The sequence below is a fragment of the Loxodonta africana genome, chromosome 18, assembly GCF_030014295.1.
Source record: "Loxodonta africana isolate mLoxAfr1 chromosome 18, mLoxAfr1.hap2, whole genome shotgun sequence".
Lineage (NCBI taxonomy): Eukaryota > Metazoa > Chordata > Mammalia > Proboscidea > Elephantidae > Loxodonta > Loxodonta africana.
The window spans coordinates 48,358,650-48,378,161 of NC_087359.1; the positions used below are offsets into that span (position 1 = coordinate 48,358,650).

The following is a 19,512-nucleotide window of genomic DNA, read 5'->3' on the forward strand; positions in this document are numbered from 1 at the left end:
CTAGCCAGTGGCTCTGTGAGAGAAAAGAAATGGCAGTCTGTTCCCATGAAGATTACAGCCTAGGAAACCCTCTGGGGCAGTTCCACTCTGTCTCCTAGGGTCATCTGAGTCAGAATCCAGTCGATGACACACAACAGCAACAACAACAAATGGTAATAGATGTCAGTAATAAGGAGATATTTCATTATTATAGGATTTTTTGCTATGTTGATTTGTAACTCCAAATTTTTACTTGTAATGTATGTAACCTAAATGTTTACTTATGTTTAAGAATTATTACTGTGTTTCTCATTATTCTTTTTATTTCTCCAGTGCAGTTACAGTTGGAACTGATATGCTGGAACTGGACTGCCATATCACAAAAGATAAACAGGTTGTAGTGTCACATGATGAGAATCTGAGGAGATCAACTGGAGTCAATGTAAACATCTCTGATCTCAAGTACTGTGTAAGTCAAAATGTGTGAGAAACAAGCTATGGGCCTCTAAAATTTTTAAAAACAGTGAATGCCAGACGTTGCCTTAATAATAATAAAAAGTAAGTGATAATGGTTAAATAATAAATGTCAAAGGAAATTTTAAAAAACTATTCTGACTTTCTAGTGAGGATTCATACTATACGAACGCATCTATGGAGACTTGTTTTTGTAAATATTTTAATAAAATTACCAAATTCCTTAAATATGAAACTACTGTAGTTCAACTGATTTGACGTAGAAAACTTGGTGCTTTAACAGGATACTGCCTGTGTGTTTTTTACTTAGTTTTGAGCTCACTGTATATTATGTATATTGTGTTTTTGAAATACTTTAATCTTATAGTATGAAAAGCGTTTTTCATGCTTATTTTTCATAAACATTTGAAATGACTACATATTATTTTATTGAGTGGATATGTTATTTTTAACCATTTCTCTATTACTGAACATTTAGATTGGTTCTAAGTTTTCACTATATATACACCACCATACTGAGCACCTTTATATGTAAAGACAAAGCTTTCTCTATATTTACTTACATAAAGTTATTCTTAAAGATGTATTTATAAATACATATATAAAATGATTTTTATATTTATTAATGATATTTACATGAAGATAAGGTTTTCTCTGTATTTAAAATTGATTCCCTAAACAAACTCTCCGAAAGGAAATTATTTGGTAAAAGGTTAAGAGTATTATAGTGTCTTAATATATGTTGTAAGTTGCTATTGTCAGCCTACTTTTTAACAGAGTTCTAAGCCACTAGGTGCTCCTTGGAAACTCTATGGGGAGTTCTACTCTGTCCTGTAGGGTCCCTACGAGTCGGAATCAACTTGACAGCAGAGGGCTTGGTTTTGGTAATGTCTGATAGATGTTAGAAGCCCCATTTTGCTGTACCTTTGCAATGATTGGGCACTATAATCACACCCAAAATTTGCTAGATTAAATTTTAATATTAATTTCCTTGCATATTCTCCCTACCATTGTTAGTAATTTTTTTTTTCTTTGAATTGTCTGTTCTTGATATTTATTTACTAAAATCTTTGTGTAAAGAACAGAGTTCTTTTTCGTGTAGGTGATAGGAGTAATTATAGGGAATAATTGGCCACTGGGGAAGTTCTGTCAAGGCATGCTCTATGTAGACATATGTAGTGCTTTGTTCTTTTGTGTTTTGAAGAAGCAAAATATTTTCTTCCTTAATATAAGACACTAAAATAAGTTTTTTTTTTTGAGAGCTAACTTTTTAAAAATTTTATCTTTTAAAGGAGCTTCCACCTTACCTTGACAAATTGGATGTCACATTTCAAAGAGGTAATATTTCCCATTTTCAGCCTAAACATTTACATTAAGTACATTTATTTATGTAGAGAATAAATATGCATGTGTGCTCTCTTATCATAGTAAGTTCTGGAAAAAAGTACTACACTCAAAGTATAAGCAGTCCTCAGATTACGAATGAGTTCCATTCCTAAATCTATCTTTAAGTCGAATTTGTACCTAAGTTGGAACAGTTACAGTTCGTATCTAATGTCAGTTAGTCAAATGTTCGTCTAAGTATGTAGTATACAGTGTATACTCCTATGTATAAAAAACATTTAAAGAAACACTTCCAGATACACTAAAACATCTTTAACATAATAATACAGTAGTAATAATATTGTTTTGATGCATGTCACAAAGTAGCACCCATTTGTTATTATAAACCATTGTATGTATGTCAAGTTTTTAATATAATAGGCTTTATAGGGGTTGGTTCAGAACTATGGTTGTACGTAAGTTCAACATTTGTAACCCAGTGACTGCCTGTACTGTAAAAACTTGACTCATATTAGTCAGATAGTTGTTCAGTTTTTTCACCCTACCCCCCTGCTCAGAACTCTTCCTCACTTTTCTTTGAATACTGGAGAGCCTATCAATTTTTAGAGGAGTACAAATTTAAGGCCTCTTGCTCTCTTTGTGGTTTACAACTTTAACAGAGTAGTAATTTAAGTATTCTCTTTTAAAAGGTTGTTTGGTGGGCCATATGCTACATTAAGAAGTAAACTTAAAGAAAGAACATAAAAATATGTTAAGCAAAGGGTTTGTTGTTATCTCTTTTACTTGAAAGTAACCTTTTCTCATGAAGAATGTGTAATTTGAATAATCTAGAGTTGACTATGATTATCGTTTTATTAAAGTTCTGGCATGCTATAGGGGCCACTTCATATATTCCATCACCCAGTTGGTCCTGTGGCATACTCCTTGATTATCATCCCCGTTTTTCTGCTGTTTTCCTTTTTTAGCCTCACATTTCCCAGCTGGTTATCCACTGCCCAGAACAATACTGGAGACAAACTTCTTTTGTTCCAACCATTTTTCTACACTCTAGGCAAGCTCAGGCATCTAATTGAAATATCTTCACATCTCTTTAGCACACGTTTTTTTTTTTTTCTTAGCACACATTTTAATTTCCTTGTTCTCCTACTATTAGATGCAGTATTATTTTTATTGCATAATGTGTCATTTCACTGCTCCAAAGTTGATCCTTTTCTGTCATTTAACATTTTTCTAAGCTGATCCTTACATATATCTTACTTGAGTAGGAATAGGTATTGCCCCAAGGCAATTCTCTTTGACTGCTGTATTAATTTTTTCACACTTAGATGCTAACAAAAATGCTTACTTAACTAGAACAGTGAACAAGAGAACTTTCTGCAAGGATGGGAATGTCCTGTTTTGGGGCCACCCAACACAATAGCCAGTGGGCACTTGACATGTGGCTAGTGCAATTAAGGAACTGAATTTTTAATTTTATTTCATTTTAATTAATTCCAATTTAAATAGCTCCTGGATAGTTCAGATGGTTAACACACTCAGCTGCTAACTGAAAAGTTGGAGGTTCAAGCCCACCCAGAGGTGCCTTGGAAGAAAGACCTGATGATCACCTTCTGAAAAAGCAGCTATTGAAAATCCTGTGGAGCACAGTGCTAGTCTGACACACACGAGATTGCCGTGAGCCAGAGATGACTTGACAGTAACTGGTCTGACACACACGAGATTGCCATGAGCCAGAGATGACTTGACAGTAACTGGTCTGACACACCTGAGATTGCCATGAGCCAGAGATGACTTGACAGTAACTGGTCTGACACACACGAGATTGCCATGAGCCAGAGATGACTTGACAGTAACTGGTCTGACACGCACGAGATTGCCATGAGCCAGAGATGACTTGACAGTAACTGGTCTGACACGCACGAGATTGCCATGAGCCAGAGATGACTTGACAGTAACTGGTCTGACACGCACGAGATTGCCATGAGCCAGAGATGACTTGACAGTAACTGGTCTGACACACCCGAGATTGCCATGAGCCAGAGATGACTTGACAGTAACTGGTCTGACACACCCGAGATGGCCATGAGCCAGAGATGACTTGACAGTAACTGGTCTGACACACCCGAGATTGCCATGAGCCAGAGATGACTTGACAGTAACTGGTCTGACACACCCGAGATTGCCATGAGCCAGAGATGACTTGACAGTAACTGGTCTGACACACCCGAGATTGCCATGAGCCAGAGATGACTTGACAGTAACTGGTCTGACACGCACGAGATTGCCATGAGCCAGAGATGACTTGACAGTAACTGGTCTGACACGCACGAGATTGCCATGAGCCAGAGATGACTTGACAGTAACTGGTCTGACACGCACGAGATTGCCATGAGCCAGAGATGACTTGACAGTAACTGGTCTGACACGCACGAGATTGCCATGAGCCAGAGATGACTTGACAGTAACTGGTCTGACACGCACGAGATTGCCATGAGCCAGAGATGACTTGACAGTAACTGGTCTGACACACCCGAGATTGCCATGAGCCAGAGATGACTTGACAGTAACTGGTCTGACACACCCGAGATTGCCATGAGCCAGAGATGACTTGACAGTAACTGGTCTGACACACCCGAGATTGCCATGAGCCAGAGATGACTTGACAGTAACTGCTTTTTTACGTGGCTGGTGGCTACTGTATAGAGCAGAGCAAAACGAGAATATTGTGCTCAGACTTTTTACGTTATAAGTGACAGAAACCAGTGTATCAACATCAAAATATTTATTTTTACTTATGGGAAAAGATGAGGTTAAAATTTGTAGACACACTATATTAAATGATGCATCAGAAAAAAAGAGTAGAAGAAGTGCACCAAATGGTTGCAATGGTTATGTCCAAGTTGTGGGATTTTGGATGATTTTTCTTTTCTTCTTCATACTTTTCATCATTTCATAAATGTCCTGCAACTTTACTAAATGTCCTATAGCTTTTCTAATCATCAAAAAAGTAAAAGTTATCCTCTAAAAATACATCTAAAATCTTGCTTTCTCAGCATGCCAGTGTGAAGGAAAAGATAACCGAATTCCATTACTGAAGGAAGTTTTTGAGGCCTTCCCTAACACTCCCATTAACATCGATATTAAAGTCAACAACAGTATGCTGATTAAGAAGGTACTTACAGCATTGCCTCCTCTGGGTGTGTTACATCAGTTTTCACAAACTAAATAAGGCTAGAATAGGTGACTGCATAGATTGACAGTGCTGAGGGAAATGACATACTAGAGGGATCGGTATTGTTTTAAATAATGTCCTTGAGAAAGAGATCACTTTACTATAGGAGAGCCTGTTTTCGGAGATAGTTATCATGTCTCAGTCATGGAGAAAAGTGAACTCCTGTGAACCAATCATGCTGGCATTTGTATAATTAACTTCTTGTTTAACTTATTTCGTTTGTAATTAGTTTATGTCAAATTCCGAAATAGTTCTATACTATGTAATGAATTGTATAATGGTAAAATGTAAATAATTTCTTATATTTTATAAGGTAATCTGAATTTACGTAGAGGTTCTTCCAAAATTTTATACTATCCACTGGCAGATAGTTGTAATCTGTTTTTAAAGTGAAATAATGTAAATGGGTTAACAAACAGACATATTGGATTAAGTTTTGAATTTTCACTTTCAGGTTTCAGAATTGGTGAAGCAGTACAAACGAGAACACATAACAGTGTGGGGTAATGCCAGTTATGAAATTGTAAAAAAGTGCTATAAAGAGGTAAGCTCCAAAAAAAAAAAAAAACCGGAATGACCTGTCTTTGTTGTTCTTGAGTATCTATGAGTGATAGGTTATTATTGTAATACTTTTTTTTTTCATAGCCTTGATACAAAGACAGATGATACTGGGGGGAATACTTTTTTTTTTCATAGCCTTGATACAAAGACAGATGATACTGGGGGGAGGTAACTAGGCAGGAATTTACTAATAGGGATAATGGATTTGAACTTTGCAGTTTAAGTTCAGTGTAATTGGATTGGTTCACAGAATTATTATTTCTACACACCAATATTCATTAGTTGTTTACCAACATTTTATTATGTACATTATAAAACAAAATATGATTTCTGTCTTTTAATGTTTTATTCCTTGTTAAAAAAACAAAATAATAATAATTGAAATTTCTTGTGTAAGTTTGGATTAAGGAAGTGTGTTTAGTCCTTCAACTCTATAGCCCAAGCTTCTCTTTACCTTGTTCCCCAGATACCAAACCAAAAACCCATTGCCGTGGAATCGATTTTGACTCATAGAGACCCTATACGACAGGGTGGAACTGCCCTATAGGGTTTCCAAGGAGCGGCTGGTGGATTTGAACTGCTGACCTTTGGGTTAGCGGTCGAGCTCTTAGCCACAGCGCCACCAGGGCTAGTGTGGCTAGTGTAGTTAAGGAACTGAATTTTTAATTTTATTTCATTTTAATTAATTTCAATTGAAATAGCTCCTGATTAGTTCAAATGGTTAACACACTCAGCTGCTAATGAAAAGTTGGCTTAACAAAGTCAGGATCATAATTATCAGGTGGGATATTAAATCAGGGCTATCCCACCACTGAAAATTTTCTAGTTAAAGAAAATATGTCTATAAAAAATTGATTTGCAAGGTCCTGGTTAAAATGGATAAAAAATGTAGAACAAAATTCAAATTAAAAAAAGAAGTTGACCAGACTTACTGGTCTAAAAGAGACTGGAGGAACCCCCAAAACTATCGCCCTAAGACAACCTTCTAACTTGAAACTGAAGATACTTCTGGAGGCTGTCTTTCAGCCAGATAATAGGTAGGCCTATAAAATTAACAGTAACACCTGTGAAGAATGCTCCTTAGAACAATTAGCTTACAATACCAGAAGGGCAACATTTGTTCAAAACCAAAGATGCAAAGGCAGAGAGGGACAGGGAGATCTCACCAATGAAATGGGGAACCCAGAGAGGAAATGGGGAGAGTGCTGACACATTGCAGGGATTGCAACCAATGTCTTGGGACAATTTGTATATAAATTATTGTTTGGAAAACTAATTTGCTATGTAAATGTTTATCTGAAGCACAATAAAATGTTAAAAAAAAAAAATTAATTTGGGAAAATGCAGAACAGATTTTCAAATTTTCATGGACTCCAGACTTTCTGGAGCCCTGGAGACTAGATGATGCCTGAACTATTGCCCTGAGATAATCTTTAAACCTTAAACCAAAAATATCCCCTGAGGTCTTCTTAAAACCAAACAGTAGTTTTGCTTAACCAGTAAAAAATGTCTGCCTTGAGGACTATGCTCTTTTAAGAACTATCTTTATGGGATCAAGTTGACATCAGCAGCTTGAAAGATTAGATAGGAACCTTAGGGGGCAGGGAGTTTGTGTTAATAGAGGAGGAACAACCAGAAAAGGAGGGTGACAATGGTTGCACAACTCAAAGAATGTAATCAATATCACTGAATTGTGTATGTAGAAGCTGTTGAATTGGTGTATATTTTGCTGTGTATATTCTCAATAACAACAACAAAATTAATTTTAAAAATTTAGTTTGAAATGGTGTGCCAGACCTCCAAAACCAAGTTTAGCTATATAGTCAGCTAAGACTATAACTCAGTGAAAAACGAAACAAAACTAACGCCCCCATGACAAAAACTGAATAAGGCCTGTAATGTAATATTAAAAAATCTTAAGCACTGAAGAATTTCTTTTCAGAATACAGATGAGGGGCCCTGGTGGCACAGTGGTTAAGAACTCGGCTGGTAACCAAAACGTTGGCAGTTCGAATCCACTGGCCACTCCTTGGAAACCCTGTGGGGCAGTTCTACTCTGTATTAAGGGATTGCTATGAGTCGGAATCAACTCAAAGGCAACAAGTTTGGTTTTTGGTTCCTTCCTACCAAAGAAGCCAAAAACAGATCCAAGATCAGCACCATTTCAACTCAGAGAACAATTGAGGTCCTCATCAAGGCAAATAAATTTTATTTATGTGTAGCAGTCTCTGAGAACCCTAGGTAGCTTTTGTAAAAGCCCTTAATCCCCCTTAAGGGATATGGGATTTCTTTTTGGAGTAATGAAAATATCCTCTAATTAGATAGTGCTGATGATTGTACAACATTGTTAAATGTACTAAAAGCCACTGAATTGTATACTTTAAAATGGTTTAAATGCTGAATTTTATGTTATATAAATTCTAACTCAATGAAAAACAAAACAGAACTACCCCCTACAATGATGAAAACTGAATAAGGCCTGTAGTGTAATGAGCAGTAATGTATCTAATGTCAAGTCCTGGTTTTGATAATGTACTACTGTTAGGTCAGATGTCACCATTCGGGAAAGCTGGGTGAAGGGTAGATAGGACTCCACTATTTTGGGCCCAGAATCACAGAACTTTTCCCTTTCTCTCACAGTTTTCCAGAATTCCCTGGCTTTCTGCATTTTAAAATTTGAAAATTGCAAAATTTTTCACAGTTATTTTCAAACATCACAGTAAGAATGTCTGTAATATGTTTCAGTCATATTATCAGCATGCTATGTAATTAACTCATGGGTCTTTTATAATTATTAAAGTATGATTTATAAGAATTTTACATTAGCCTTTTAATTCTAGATGTTAGAAATTAAAAATAAAAGGAAGTTTCACTTAAAGCACAATAGAAATTTTAAAAAATAAATAAAAGGAAGGAGGGCACACAGTGGTCATGGGAAAATATGTGGCACTTACTCTCTTTAATGATTTTTTTATTCATTCATACCAGTGCAGTGGTTCTTAAACTTGGCTGTACATTGGAATTAACCCAAGGATTTCAAAAAATACTAGTGTCTGGGTCTCATCCCAGGCATTTGGAATTAATAGATACAGGGTATGGCCAGTTGTTAAACATTTGCCAGCATACCATTCCCTTTATCCCCCCACCTCCAGCCTTGAGTGGCTCTGCAAGTACCAATTATTGTTTTTAGTGCTCTGGTTCCAAAGTTGCTTAAGTTTTGAGTGGTCAACCCCTAACCCTGTTTTCCCTCTAAGTTATTGGTGTATGATTTTTCAAAACTCAGAGTTTTTCAGGGATTTGAATATGGTGTTACAGCTGAAACACCCATATATATAAATAAGCAGAAAACATTACAAAGCAGCATATGAACACAGGGGTCAAAATAAATCCTCTAACTTACTTTTTTTTTAATAAAGAAGTAGGTAATTTAGAGCTAATTATTTAAAATAAATTACTTTGTTTTTTCCATGATTTTTCGATACACTTTGTATAGGAAAATTCTATTTTTACTCCACCTTTCATTAAAAAAAAATAGGAATCTTGCATTCTAAAGATTTTAGGATCTTGAATACATTTCCCATTAGAAACTTAAAATGGCAGTTAGATTCTTGGACTAGCTTACAAAACCCTATTTATATTTGATCCATAATGTAGGTGAAAGATGACTCATTTGCAACAGTATTGACATATATGTCTGTATACAGATAGAGTTATATACTTTTTAAACAGAAATAAGTTATTGAATATTTCATACCTTCATCTCTTTATCTTGTTCCATTAGATTTCAGTATGTTTAGTCTCTGGTGATAAGAGCTGTCACCAATGGTCAGAAGTGGTATTGCAAAAGACAGATACATCTATAAAATGCATCTGGATTGGCAAAGATTTTTTTTAACGTTAATAATGCTGACAAAGATTTATTCTATTCTCATACGTAGCTAGTAGGGTAATTAATTGTAGCAGTTTTCTGAAAAGCAATTTCATAATGTATATCAAAAGCTTTTAAAATGCCCTTGCTCTTTAGCTCATAATTTAATTTCTAGATTTTTATTTTTATCCCATCAGCTATTAAAAGCTATACTGCTAAGACCTCCATTGTCTATAGTTGAAGTAGCTTCAATAGTTATTAAGTCCTAATGCTGCCATGTTTGTATGCTGGAAAAGGGAATCACCTGAGCCAGTAAAGCACCCTCTAAAGAAAGGTTGTCAATATAGTTGTCTTGGGGGCCATTGTTCTGCGCAAATTATTTAATTATTTAATGTAAAGCCCATGAAAGACACAAGTTGATGAAAGAGATGAGCCCACACATGAAATGCAAGTAGTAAAGTAAATGATGTAGCAGAAGCTGCAGGTTTGTTGAATCCTAAATAGAACCCTACTGTACTTATAAATGTAATGACTCAAAATTGTATACATAGCTATAGCTGAACTTAATAGTTGTTTTGGATCTAAAAGCCTAGTTCTAAAAGTCTCATAGAAGAAGCAGGTATAGTTGTTCCTGTACTTGGTATATTATATTGTACTTGTTGTTAAGTCCTGTCAAGTCGGTTCCAACTCATAGCGACCTTATGTACAAGAGAACAAGACATTGCCCAATCCTGCACCATCCTCACGATCTTTGTTATGCTTGCACCCATCGTTGCAGCCACTGTGTCAGTCCACCTTGTTGAGGGTCTTCCTCTTTTTCACTGACCCTCTACTACACCAAGCATAATGTCCTTCTCCAAAGACTGGTCCCTCTGATAGTATGTCCAAAGTATGTGAGACAAAGTCTCGCCACCCTTTCTTCTAAGGAGCGTTGTGGCTATACTTCTTCCAAGACAAATTTGTTCATCTTTCTGGCAGTCCATGGTATACTCAATATTCTTCACCAACACCATAATTCAAAGGTATTGATTCTTCTTCTGTCTTCCTTATTTATTGTCCAGCTTTCACATGCATATGAGGCGATTGACTAATTTCACTCAGCATAATGCCTTCTAGATTCCTTCATGTTATGAGATGTTTCACACATTCATCGTTCTTAATCGTTGCATAGTATTCCATGATGTGAATATGCCATAATTTACTTATCCGTTCATCCATTGATGGGCACCTTGGTTTCTGGCATCTGTTTCCTGTTGTAAACAGTGCTGCAGTGAGCATGGGTGTGCATATATGTGTTCGTGTAAGGGCTGTCATTTCTCTAGGATATATTCCAAGAGTGGGATTGCTGGATCCTGTGGTAGTTCTATTTCTAGCTTTTTAAGGAAGCACCACATCGATTTCCAAAGTGGTTGTACCATTTTACATTCCCACCAACGGTGTATAAGTGTTCCAGCCTCTCCACAACCTCTCCAGCATTTATTATTTGTGTTTTTTGGATTAATGCCAGCCTTGTTGGGGTGAGATGGTGTCTCACTGGAGTTTTGATTTGCATTTCTCTAATGGCTAATGATCGTGAGCATTCCCTCATGTATCTTTTAAGCCACCTGAATGTCTTCTTTGGTGAAGTGCCTGTTCATATCCTTTGCCTGTTTTTTTTTTTTTTTTTAGATTTTTATTGTGCTTTAAGTGAAAGTTTACAAATCAAGTCAGCCTCTCATATAAAAATTTATACACACCTTGCTAAATACTCCTAGTTGCTCTCCCCCTAATGAGACAGCACACTCCTTCTCGCCACTCTCTATTTTCATGTCCATTTGGCCAGCATCTGTCCCCCTCTGCCCTCTCATCTCCCATCCAGACAGGAGATGCCCACATAATCTCATGTGTCTACTTGATCCAAGAAGCTCACTCCTCACCAGTATCATTTTCTATCCTGTAGTCTAGTCCAATCCCTGTCTAAAGAGTTAGCTTTGGGAATGGTTCCTGTCTTGGGCTAAAAGAAGGTCTGGGGACCATGACCTCCGGGGTCCTTCTAGTCTCAGTCAGACCATTAAGTCTGGTCTTTTTACAAGAATGTGAGGTCTGCATCCCACTGCTCTCCTGCTCCCCCGGGTTTTCTGTTGTGTTCCCTGTCAGGGCACCATCTAATTCTCCTGGTCTCAGGCTGATGTAGTCTCTGGTCTATGTGGCCCTTTCTGTCTCTTGGGCTCATAATTATCGTGTGTCTTTGTTGTTCTTCATTCTTTTTTGCTCCAGGTGGGTTGAGACCAATTGATGCATCTTAGATGGCCGCTTGCTAGCGTTTAAGACCCCAGACGCCACTCTCCAAAGTGGGATGCCACTCTCCAAAGTGGGATGCAGAATGCTTTCTTAAGAGATTTTATTATGCCAATTGATCTAGATATCCCCTGAAACCATGGTCCTCAAAACCCCACCCCTGCTAAGCTGGTCTTCGAAGCGTTCAGTTTATTTAGGAAACTTCTTTGTTTTTGGTTTAGTCCAGTTGTGCTGACCTCTCTTGTATTGCGTGTTGTCTTTCCCTTCACCTAAAATAGTTCTTGTCTACTATCTAATTAGTGAAAACCTCTCTTTTCCCTCCCTCCCCCCTCCACTCTTGTAACCATCAAAGAATATTTTCTTCTCTGTTTAAACTGTTTCTCAAGTTCTTATAATAGTGGTCTTATACAATATTTGTCCTTTTGCAACTGACTAATTTCACTCAGCATAATGCCTTCCAGGTTTCTCCATGTTATGAAATGTTTCACGGATTCATTATTGTTCTTTATCAATGCGTGGTATTCCATTGTGTGACTATACCATAATTTATTTATCCATTCATCCGTTCATGGGCACCTTGGTTGCTTCCATCTTTTTGCTTTGGTAAACAGTGCTGCAGTGAACATGTGTGTGCATGTATCTGTTCGTGTAAAGGCTCTTATTTCTCTAGGTTATATTCCAAGGAGTGGGATTGCTGGATCATATGGTAGTTCTATTTCCAGCTTTTTAAGAAAGCACCAAATCAATTTCCAAAGTGGTTGTACCGTTTTATATTCCCACAGCAGTGTATAAGTGTTCCAATTTCTCCACAACCTCTCCAACATTTATTATTTTGGGTTTTTTGGATTAATGCCAGGCTTGTTGGAGTGAAGTGGAATCTCATTGTAGTTTTGATATGCATTTCTCTAAGGGCTAATGATCGTGAGCATCTCCTCATGTATCTGTTAGCTGAATGTCTTCTTTAGTGAAGCACCTGTTCATATCCTTTGCCTATTTTTTAACTGGGTTTTTTGTCTTTTTGTAGTTGAGTTTTCGCGGTATCATCCAGATTTTAGAGATCAGAGGCTGATCGGAAATGTCATAGCTAAAAACTTTTTCCCAGTCTGTAGGTAATCTTTTTACTCTTTTGGTGAAGTCTTTGGATGAGCATAGGTGTTTGATTTTTAGGAGCTCCCAGTTATCTGGTTTCTCTCCTGGTGTTTGTGCATTATTAGTATACTCTAGGACTGTTAAGGTAGATCGAGACCATTTGTCACGCAGTAGCCTTTTCTAAGTATGATGTATTTGTAAATGGATATCCATAATTTCATAATTCAGGGAGTACTTGTAATAGATGTTAAATATAGACTTGGGAAATTTTGAGGATTATGAAATGATCCATTTTATTTGAGCGGTGGTAAAGTAACACATAATATTGTTTTTGTTTTGTAGAATTCAGATATTCCTATACTCTTCAGTCTACAACGTGTACTTCTCATTCTTGGGCTGTTTTTCACTGGCCTCTTGCCTTTTGTGCCCATTCGAGAACAGTTTTTTGAAATTCCAATGCCTTCTATCATGTTGAAGTAAGTCGTTTACCCTGTTTTCACCAGTTATCAATTACAGGAAAACTAAGATAAAGGCTCATGAATATCAATAGCAATGATAAAGAGTAGGTTTCTATAGTTATTTCTGTATTCTATTAGCTGATCTGTATTAATAAAGCTTTTGATTAATTAAGAACTTATTTTCTAAAATGAATAATAAAGTATTGTAAGTACTTAATATGGACCCATGGCTTTCTGTGCCTGTGTACTCAGAAGTCAGAAGTCAGGAAGAGGAACTGAGCTTAATTGTAGATACTTAATAACTTTTTAATAACTCTTTTATTCAGACATCAAATAGCACTTGCCCTTCAACTTCTGTTTTTTCTTTCTACTTCTTTGACAACAATACCTAGCTGAAATTCTATTAAACTCCGAATGCACCACTAGTATTAATTAGGAAGATTAACAACAATTACCACCACTACAACAAAAAAAATCTCTGGAGATAGTAGAAAAAGGCAGAGATAGTTTGTATAAGATACTTCTATATTTATACAAATATGTTTACATAGTTTTTACTCACTAAATTACTACAAAGATAAAAATATATAAAATGCTTAGCATTGCCTGGCAAATGATAAGCAGTCAATAAATGATAGCTTTTATAGTTTACATTATCTTTATTATTAAAGAAGATAACTTCATCTCAAAATTCTGCACTCTTAGAATGTGATTTCTTGCTATAGATTTATAATGATAACCGAGCCATGGCAAAGAAATTTGGAGCTCCTGGGGAGCTCACTTAAATGTGATTTCAAGTGCATTAAAATGTTTTTTATTCTAAAAAAAAACCTTAAAAAATCAAGCTGAACATTAGTACAGCAGTTATTAAAAAATATTGGTTAAAAAAAGCAATTTTATTAAGTACCCTTGTGCTTGCTTCTAGATTTCATGCCTTTTCTCCAATTTGAGTTTCTTAGTAATGATCCTGTTTATGTTATCTCTTCCTATTTATATTTATTACCGTTTTTTGTAGCCATTTCTCAAACACCTCTTGTCTACAAAGAAACTTTTTATTTACTAGATTAAAATGATCCCTAACCATTTATTCCTAAAATATTTAGCTTCTCTCTGGCCTGAAATGGACTGTTGTGCTCACTAGATTATCTCCATGTGTTTCTTTTAGAAGCAAATGTTATTGAAATACATACATATGAACAAACTCCGTAGAATTAATCTTTTTCTTTAGAAAGTAACTATGGACCAGGACACCAAGAATCTCTGCAAGGATAACTTTTATTCTTTTTACCTTTCGATAGTGGTAGCGAAAAATTAGCTTGAGAGTAGTAGAAACAGAGAACCTAGCTGGGTTTTATTTTAATTTATTTTTGTCTTTTACATACCAAGTGCAAGACACTGTTTTTGTTTTTGAACTTATTCAGTCTTATCACACTGATATATTCCTGTGTTTCCTCAGATTAAAAGAACCACACACCATGTCAAGATGTCAAAAGTTTCTCATCTGGCTTTCTGATATGTAAGAATTTTAGCTTCTTGATAGAGAATTTATTGCTTTACATATATTTATTACATACTAATAATTTGGATTAGTGGGTTGTTTTTTAGTGGGTAATAATTTGGAAACCCCGGTGGCATAGTAGTTGAGAGCTGCAGCTGCTAAGCAAAAGGTCAACAGTTCGAATCCACCAGGCACTCCTTGGAAACCCTATGGGGCAGTTCTACTCTGTCTTATAAGGTTGCTATGAGTCAGAATTGACTCGATGGCAATGGATTTGGTTTGGTTTTATACTTCTAATTTAGTGCAACTTTTCCACATGTAATTTGTTATAAGGACTTGCTGTGTAAATTGATTTGTGTGAATCATTTAGAACTAGCTAAATTACTAATCACAAAAGCTTGGGAGGAATCTTGAGAGTTAATCTCATCCAACTTCATGAGAAAACTGATTTACTTAGAGTTATCTATTTTTTTTTTTATCTAGGTAGTTTGTAGCAGAGCTAGGCTAAGAACCCTTTCCCTTCTATTTATTTGCTGTTTCCACTAGCCAACAGTCAAAAACATGATGGGAAGAAAGTGTTTATGGCAAATACTATAGGGTCACCATGAGTTGTAATCAGCTCAATGGCAATGGGTTTTAATGGGTATGTGTAAAAGCACATATTACTTAATAACACATTTCTCAGAAAAATCTCCAGCAGAAAGGAAGAACCACCAGTAAGGGTAGGTATCTGTTTAAAGAAAATGCCTGTAATTTTTGAGACATGCTGAGTTTATTTTTAGGTAAAAACCACAGAGTAATTGTGTTGTATTTTGCTTTAAAATGAAACCTTGAATACTTTAATATGTTCATAGTCCTAATTCAGAACCATTTATTACTTAACTTCTCTTTCAAAAAGTCTTGGAAAACTAGTTACATCTTTTCTCTGTACTGTAGGGTTTATTCTTTTTTGCTTGATTCCATTTTAGTTTCTAATTTTCAAGGACGCATATTTAATTGGGTGTTAAATGCACATGCTTTTTAGTTTCTAATATGTTTGAACAGAATAGAAATAATATGTACAAGTTTCTAATACAATTAGTTCCTGTCTTTCTCAAGTGATTTGTATTCTAAAAGTTCACTTGTAAGTCAGTTATTTGAAACTAAAAAAGTATTCTTTTCCTGTATGTAGAATAATGTGATTAATGAACGTTAAATTTCTAAGATAGCTCACAAAAGACTATTTAATCCATTATGCAACTGAACTGTGACATTATAGAACTTGATCAGAATTTGCTGCCTTATTTTAGCTTGGAAAGTTAGGAACACACACTTCCCAGCTCTTTCTCACACTCATTATGGCTCCATTGAGCTGCTACAATAAGAACGGTTCTCCTGATGATCTGGTAGCAGCGAGTAATAGAAAGGAGGTTCTCTTTGCCCATCAGCAGCCAGCAGTGAAAAAAGATACTGTAGTTAAGACAGGAAGATGCATCCACGGCAGCCATTATTGCTTGAGGCCATTGCTTGTATTGCTGAAACATTGGGCTTTAAATTCAACTAGGAATTACTAAACTCTAAATTCCCAGTTAGGACTAAGAAGTACCCACGTATGTTTTACTTTTCTAGATTACTAATGAGGAAAGCTTTGTTTGACCACCTCACTGCCCGTGGCATTCAGGTAAGTTTCTAGAATGGTACATTTTGGAAACAGCATAGCTCACCAATTTAACACAACTGTAAAGGGCAGGATTTTTATTTATTTTTTACTGTACTTTAGGTGAAAGTTTACAGCTTAAGTTAGTTTCTCATACAAAAATTCATACACATACTGTTACGGGACCCTAGTTGCTCCACCCTGGACTTCCCACGTCCAGGCAACCAGCTCCTAGCCCATTCTAAGGGCAGGAACTTTTAATTGACTTACTTTGGTCCCTGACTCTAATAATGCTGCCTTACTGACTCACAAATAAGGGCCAGAATTTCTGGGCTATATTACACTGATTACAGGTGAGAATAGCTGAAGTCAGAGGGTTGGAACAGTGCATACATAAGAAGCAAAGTGGAATTTTTTTAAAAGGGTTTAATGATTTCTTAAAAGTATAGGTTTAAAAGGTTATTTCTAAGTGTGCTGAGGATTGTAATGGATAAATGCTATTATAAAAATAACTTTTGTACTTTAACATTTTTCTCACACTTCTACCTTTTAGGTGTATATCTGGGTATTAAATGAAGAACAAGAATACAAAAGAGCTTTTGATTTGGGAGCAACTGGAGTGATGACAGACTATCCAACAAAGCTTAAGGATTTTTTACTTAATTTTTCATCATAGAAAAAGAGAGTACTCAAAGGCATTCAAAAAAAAAAAAAATGAAAAGACCTAAGAAAAAAATCTTTCACCATCATTTTCCTAAGCCATTTCCGGAATGGTTAAAGGTTTAATCAGTTAAGTTTTATTACCTCATTTTTAAAGCTGTCTGAGAATGTAGAAACTATATATTGTATATTTATTTTAAACAGTATTGCTTATTTTACATTTGTAAATAGTTTGTTTAGAAAGATAAATGGTTATGAGCTGTAAGTAGATTATTAATCAAGATTTCTGTATATGATGCAGTATTCTACTGTTATGAATAATTCTGAAATCAAAGAGTATTGGGTAAATTTAGCATTAGCCTTCACTGGAATAAGATCGACTACTTAGTAAAACAAAATCATTGAAGGCCATTACAACTATTCTGAGTTGTCTCCTTATTTCTAGGTACATCTTACTTAAAGCAACAAAAACAAAACAAAAAATAGTGCAAGGAGAGCTTGGAAATCAGTGGTGTAGTTATCTGGCAAGTTATACATTCTTAATAGAAGGCAGGCTCAAAGAAATAAGTGAAAGTGTATTACTTGATCAGAAATAAAGTCTGTAGACAGTAGACCAAGATTGGATTTCTTGACTGCTGTTGCTAATGGGTATATCCTATTTGAAATCTTTTTCAAGTATGTAACAGTGCTACCATGGATTTAAAAATGGACTTATCAATTGTAAATTAAGGCAAAATCCAAATAGTCATATTTTTATGTTCTTCAAAAGGAATGTAAAATTTCTGTTTTTGGCAATGACTAACTGTTTGGGCCTGCATTTGGATTTTAAATAACATCTTGAATCCTAATAATCATATTTAAAAAAAAGTGTGCATCATTGTTTATGGTGTAAGCCTCCTGTTCCTGATCTTTATGTCTAAATTTATTCTTCTGAGTGTTTGGTGGAAATAGAATTTCCCAGAGGATTAGACATCATTTTCTTCAACTTTTCTGATGTGACTTCATGTAAATATGTTTTTAATCTTTTAAAATAATTTTTATTTTGGGAATTAGATGTAATCTAGAATAAATGTCTTTTACCTAGATTATCTCTCTCATTTGGAGTTTGCCAGCTAAACAGCTATGAAGGATGGTTGCACTCTCCCATCCGTCCCTAGATGACGTAAATAACATTTGCTTTTTTGTTTAAACTGAAATAAAGTTTTCCAAGAACAAGATAAGGGTTCTTGATTGTTTTTTTTACAGTTGTAATTCCAGGTATACTTTATAAATTTTTTACGAAATTTATTATGGTAAGGAATTTGCCTTTTGGCATTTGAACAAATGGCTTTGGTAGGTACTCCATTAAATAGTCATTTTCATACTATAGTTATAATTGCTAGGAATCATCTTTGTTAAATTTTTCTTATTTCTTTCGAAGTTTTTCTTTGTGATTCAGAGTGGTTCATATTTTAGGCATAGTATATATTTTGTGTCAACCAGTAAAAGATAAGGTACCCAGAATGGTAAAGATGTTTAGAAAGTCCTGTTTAAAAAGTATGATGATTTTATAGTCAAAGCGATTTTAATTAACTTAATAAAAGTATAGTACCTATGACAAGGCCGATGATACTCATTATCAGATGACATCTGGAATACTGCTTTACTGATTAGGGTGTCATACGTTAAAGACAATAAATATCTTTTCATCTTGAGATGGATGACTGGGCATGGTGAACAGCATGGTAGGGAAGTGATCGAAGGTACGATTAGACCCTTTTGCTGGGATGAGGCTGGAGGTACTAGATTTGATGGACCCAGCTGTAGGTCTAGTCCAGCATACCAATAGTATCCCAAGTATGTAACAGTGGACAGCAGTTGGCAGGTAATTCAGCAAGCAATGGGCATTAGGAGTTTTAACTTGAGAAAACAGTGAGATTATCTTGGTAGGACTAGGGTCTTAGGCAGGTTACCAAGTCAAAATAGGACACAGTATAAGAACTAGGACCCAGACCTGGAAAGAAGCTCATTTAGCAGAACTAAAGATCAGAGTGATACACTGTACCGATTATGGGGTAAATTGGTGCTGAACCCCAGAGCTGCTTAAACCACTCATTTCTGGCCAGGACTGGTTCCAGAGATTGAAGTGAAGCCCTAGCTGCACATGAGCATCTAGTCATAGCTGTGGATAAAGAATGGCTGTGGTTAGTTGAGAAAAGTATGGAATTTAAAACATAAATCATCATATGTTCCAACATGGGAAATTATTAACATAAAATACAACGTGAATGACTCTGTGTAGAATTGTGCAACACGGTGGCCCTGGAAAGGGTCCATTTAAAAAAAATAGTCAAGAGAGATCTGCCATAAATAAGAGAGTGCCAACTGAAGGAAGGCTACGTATGCCAGAATATTCTGAACTGAAAGCTATGTGCCTCAAGTAGTTGGACAAATGTG

At 35.7% G+C, this 19,512-nt stretch overlaps 1 protein-coding gene across 1 annotated transcript in view; it reads left to right on the top strand.

The window, feature by feature from the left end:
• GDPD1 (glycerophosphodiester phosphodiesterase domain containing 1) overlaps window positions 1–17,160 on the top strand; it is a 38,104-nt gene extending 20,944 nt beyond the window's left edge. Inside the window, exons 3-10 of the mRNA XM_010594282.3 lie at window positions 313–448; window positions 1,746–1,791; window positions 4,851–4,969; window positions 5,484–5,573; window positions 13,167–13,300; window positions 14,739–14,798; window positions 16,389–16,440; window positions 16,970–17,160. Of these exons, the coding sequence (XP_010592584.3) occupies window positions 313–448; window positions 1,746–1,791; window positions 4,851–4,969; window positions 5,484–5,573; window positions 13,167–13,300; window positions 14,739–14,798; window positions 16,389–16,440; window positions 16,970–17,092 (760 nt within the window). The 3' untranslated portion in view covers window positions 17,093–17,160. The remainder of the gene's footprint in view (window positions 1–312; window positions 449–1,745; window positions 1,792–4,850; window positions 4,970–5,483; window positions 5,574–13,166; window positions 13,301–14,738; window positions 14,799–16,388; window positions 16,441–16,969) is intronic.
• Window positions 17,161–19,512: the final 2,352 nt, after the last annotated feature.